Raw genomic sequence first — 5,319 nt, 5'->3', positions numbered from 1 at the left:
TATCTCGCAAAAGACTATTCAGTCATCCGAATTATAAACACACTCTGTCAATTATGTTTTTAGCTAGTTATTCCTCTTTAAATGTAATCATAATTACGTGTCTGGGTTCATACTTTTTCCCAACTTGACACGGGTCTTCTTCACATGTGCTAATTAAATTTCAAGTATAACATATATTTGTATATAGGTCATGGGAAAATGATCTCTTACTCCTATTAGTTTCATATGCATATAAATTTTAATCGAACAATTTCTATATGTAATTCAATTAGCCGTGTACATAAGTACTTATAATTAATAAACTCATCACAATAACTTTCTATGTACGTTTTTACAAAAAAAAGATTCTATATTTATGTAAATAATATACTCAATATTGATCCACATATGCGTGCAACGTGGCAGACACTGGAATGTCTGATTCGACCGTGATTTGATTCCTTGATACATTCCTCAACACATGATTAGGAAACAACGCCCCTGCATGTAACGTGTATTGAACATTTTTAATAAGGTTAGGAAAGAGCAAGACTTTAGAGAAATCAACGGTCCACGTGGTTCCATTACTCCACGTTGTCCTCCTAGCAACCGTCGATTTAAGGGTCATTCCACGAACATCATTTCGGTCCACCACAACTTGATCAACATCATGAAACTCCTTCTTAGATTCATCCAATTGGACTATGTGGACCCCAGTATAGTCCCCCGAGAACATATTATTCACAATGGTAACTCCAGATACGACGCCGTTTAAGGACTTAATTAAAATGAAAGCGTTACCAAGAAAAAATGAATTGCTGATGTGAAGTTGAACCGGGTCTTCTGCTACGATCCCAGTAAAGTCAAAGTAACAATTTATAATTCGGGTTTGGGTAAACCCGGGAACCCGAACATAAATACCCGTGCCACCTAACATAGTAGCCTTATTATAACAATGTACCCCTGTGAATACATTGGCTTGGCCTTCAACCATGATCCCAATTGAGGCTGAAAAAATCACAACGTCTGTGACTGAATTATCATTTCCTATAATGTTGATTCCGATGCCCGAAAAATCTTTTTCACGGTGGTCGCCTCCGACGTTGATGTGTTGGCCAATGAAGGAATTTCTTATGTAAGTTTCGTGGCCTCCTTGTATGAGGATACCATTGGTGGTGAAATGTGAAATGTAGCAATTTTCTATGGTAATTCTAATTGAATTAACCAATGAGATTCCACCACCTCTGAAGTTGGCATTGAGCATCATGTCTTTGATTGTGATGTCCTCAAACGGTGAAGAAGTTGAAGATGGCCATAGCTCGATTAAATGTCGGTCTGTTGGGAAACCATTTGAGGCACAAATAGATCCACCATGAATCTGTCAAGTCAAATTAATTATTATAATAAATTGAAAAATATTATTTACATATAATTATATCTATTACATTTTCTATGTATTAATAATATATTTCTTTACATAATGATTCGATCCTAACAGACACACACCTAATACGTTTTATATGCCCTTGAGCTAGCTGGTTTTTACACTTTGATAAGTTACAATTATATATTAGGTGTTTGACATAATTAATCAAAATATAGTACCATAAAATCTCGGTCCATTTTAGTCAAAATAAATTGGAAATTATGTTACCAAATGAGACAAACTAGAGTGACATCTAAAATATAATTTAATAAATTATAAAATTTGAACGATTAATTTTGCCAAAACAAATTAAGCAAAATTATATTTTTCATGACGAAAAATAATTTTTGCAATTAAATCTTCTCAATTATCAATTTATTTGCACTTATTCTTTCAAGCTTAAATTTTAGTGGTAAAATCCTACAAACTAAAGAAACATTAGCAAATTTAAAGTGTTATTAATTTTTCCCAATTAAACTTGAATTGGTTAATATACACTTTTGTACAAGTGACACGTTTAGATTAATACATTTAATATTATTATTAAAAATTATAAAAAAAAATTGTAATATATTTTTATCTTTTAAATATTTTATTTAATTTTAAATTAAATGTCGAAATAATTTTAAAATAATAATATTAGGTGTATAAATATAAATGTGTCACGTGTACAAAATTGTACATATAAGTAGTATTTATTAATAATTTAATAGTTTAAAAAATTTTACCGCCAAAATTTAAACTTGAAGAATTATTTACAAATAAAATAATAATTGATAGTATTTAACTCCCAAACACACTAACCAAAAACAACCGAAATAGTAGTCAAATATTTATTAATTTAGAGAACTAATTAAAAAGAGTAGTAGGTACCATAAGATTACCACCACCAGAAGTAGGTAGAAGCAATGGACGGGTGATCTTGTAAGTGCCACCATCAAGATGAACCTGTGAGCCACCAAGATCACCAACTCCCTTCATCAAATGCTCATCATCATCCAATGGAGACTCGAAAGCATCATGAATAGCTCGCTCAAGAGCTTCTGTGCTGTCCGATGTCCCTGTTGGGTCTGCTCCGTAATCCACCACGTGATACACACGTGATGCCATAAGAACCTGAATCAAAATTAATATCAACTATAACTACAATGAAAAATCCAAGGATGGAGAGGAGAAGAGAAAGGAGTGGGAGGAATAATCAAATCCTCATTAAAGGAACATTGTAAAAAGGAAAAGTAAGAATATAATAAATTCACTCCAATGTACTATTTACTATATTTAGAATCCTTAGAAAAGAAGTCATAATCTCTAATTTATTTGTTCAAAATTACAAAATTTTCTTCTAAAAGAATTATTAAAAAGTATTATGAAATAATTTAGTCATATTGTAAATGAAGAGTTTGTATATCTATCATCATTCAATCTTTTTATCTCCTCTTACCAAACAATTTAGAAGAATTAATACTCTCTTCTTCCTCTTTTATATTATCCATCTTCTGTTAATAACTCTCCACCCATTTTATTCTTCTTCACCGTACCAACATATCATCCCCATTTTTAATCTATCCTTCATCGCTAGACCAATCTAGTAGCTTAATTAATATCAAATTAAATTTCAATTCTTCCATGATCAAAGGCTACCTCATTATTGAAACCAATTAAATATTTATGAATCAAGCTACCTAATTGAAATTATAATAATTAATATTATAATTATTACATACCGAAGGTGTAATTGAGAAGCTCGGAAACTGACGAGGGACTCCATTGTGGTTCAGATGGGAAGCTTTGATCAATGACAAACGTCTTATTTGTTCATGGTATGTATTGCCTGCGCTTGAATATGAGCTCTCACCATGATAAAAAATCAAATTTAAATGCACAAAAATTACTAAGCAATTCTTAATTATCTCTAATAACAACCCATCATTCTTTAATGGCATCATATTTGTAAAAGTGTTCTTGGTTATACAGAGAGAATTAATGGACAGAGCAAATTATAAACAACTTAACTCTTTGATACACACATATATGTATATTTAATATAGAAAATAGGATTCTCATAGTTGTAAGAATACTATTATTATTATAACTAACTTAATTGCATGTGGTTTAGCAAGTTAGGTTTGAAAAAGAGAAGACTAGAATTTGTCAAATTAAGGCAAGTATGTTACTATATTTATAAATGTTATATCACTCATCTCTTAGAAATAGTATCTGCCAATGTTAATTTTCAAGTGTTTGCCAACAAAGTCATTAAAATAAATTTTGTTAATTTTGAAATGGGGCGCCATCCCTATATATTCCTTATGTTAGTCTAACATTATGGGGACCCGTGGTCGCTGATTACTTGATCTCAATAGTAAATTGGACTAAAATTCATATTACATTATTGAACATAAATGTGTTTTATGTAGATAGTTTTGACTTATAAACACAGCATCATAAGGCCATACTTAATTTAACAAGTATTTATATATATGGGTGACTATTCAATGGTTATATTTTTATTGTAACCATATGGCTACATTTTTTTTTTACCTGTAATAGCAGGTTACCAATAGATAAAAATTTTATTTTTAGAATTGAAAATTATACTTAATTTAATTTTAAAATATAATTAATTTTAATTAAAGTTTTAAAAGGAAATAAAGTAACAGGTTAATATCAGGTTACAAGTTATTTTTTATTTTTTTATTTAATTTCTAAATTAATCACAACCATTGAATAGTGATTCAATGGCTAAAAAAAATGTAACCATAATGGTTACAATAAAAATATAACCATTGAAACCTCCTCCTTATATATATAAATATTTATATATATATACTAGGTATTTGTTAAAAAAATGCATATTTGTTTAGGGTTATATTAAAGTTACTAATACTTGATTATTAATTTAAATATTCATAAAAAATTAAATCTAATACAATTCAATTATATATTTCAAATACATAAAATTTAATCTAATTTAAAATTTATATTTAACTAATTTTATTAAATATTAAAATAAGTAAATAAATTAAATATTTTAAACAATATAAATAATAAATTTATTATATAGTATGATTTATATAAAAAAATAATTATTCAATTTTGTTGATACTTTTAAATAATTATCTAAGTTATACTTTAATAAATAAATTAAATTTAGATATTTAAAACTATTTTTTTTTCAAAAAAATAATTAATTGATTAATTAGCGGTATTAGTTTTAACGGTTAATTTTAACAAAAAAAAAAAACCTATTAAACAACAATTTCAGTTAAATAGTTATATTTAATATAAAATATAGGGATATGTTTTTGTCCCGTTATTGTACTTTCACGGATTGTAATCTGTGATGTACGACAGCTGTCAGATGAGGGAGTTATTTAATTAGACGGTTGAGATTGATCTAGGGGTAATTAGGGTTAAAAAGTAAAAACGTACCCTGACACTCATTTAATGTAAAGTGCATCACAAGATAAAATCATATCCCATAAAATATATTGTATTGGACAATTCTACTAGGACCTTTGAAAAGACTCATTCATAGAGACTTTGTAGATCCAATAAAATGCAACACATTAGTACATCAGTTAATAAGTATGAATTTTGTCTAGTAAAGAAACACTTGATTATTTCTATTTTACATTTCAGAATAATTTTTAAAATTTTCTTTTTTTCATTTTTAAATTATTCGTAATTTTCATTGTTTAAGAAAAGATTATTTCATTTTTTAGTTTTCATTACTATGCATCTTCTTCATCATTAGTATTCATCTTTCTTTTTTTTACTGTAAATTTATAATAGCAACCTTCTATTTCTCTACCTCTCTTCTGCTTTTCTTTATTAGATATGCGAAAATTGTTTGAGGTGTAGAAATTTGGGTAGCAACTCTATGACTCTACTGTAAAAAATAATTATAAACC

The 5,319-nt window shown here is 28.0% G+C and overlaps 1 protein-coding gene across 1 annotated transcript; it reads right to left on the bottom strand.

Moving 5' to 3' along the window:
* Positions 1 to 293: 293 nt before the first annotated feature.
* On the bottom strand, positions 294 to 3,656 carry LOC115712403 (polygalacturonase QRT3). Its single transcript, XM_030640671.2, has 3 exons — positions 3,130 to 3,656; positions 2,279 to 2,521; positions 294 to 1,357 (listed from the first exon to the last, which is right to left on the bottom strand). Exons 1-3 carry the CDS (start codon positions 3,349 to 3,351, stop codon positions 371 to 373), a joined length of 1,452 nt encoding a protein of 483 aa, XP_030496531.2. The 5' UTR covers positions 3,352 to 3,656; the 3' UTR covers positions 294 to 370.
* Between the last annotated feature and the right edge of the window lie 1,663 nt (positions 3,657 to 5,319).

This window comes from Cannabis sativa, chromosome 4, assembly GCF_029168945.1.
Source record: "Cannabis sativa cultivar Pink pepper isolate KNU-18-1 chromosome 4, ASM2916894v1, whole genome shotgun sequence".
In the NCBI taxonomy this organism is placed as follows: Eukaryota; Viridiplantae; Streptophyta; class Magnoliopsida; order Rosales; family Cannabaceae; genus Cannabis; species Cannabis sativa.
Note: the sequence above shows the minus strand (reverse complement) of the source record. Positions and strands in the feature narration are given on the sequence as shown.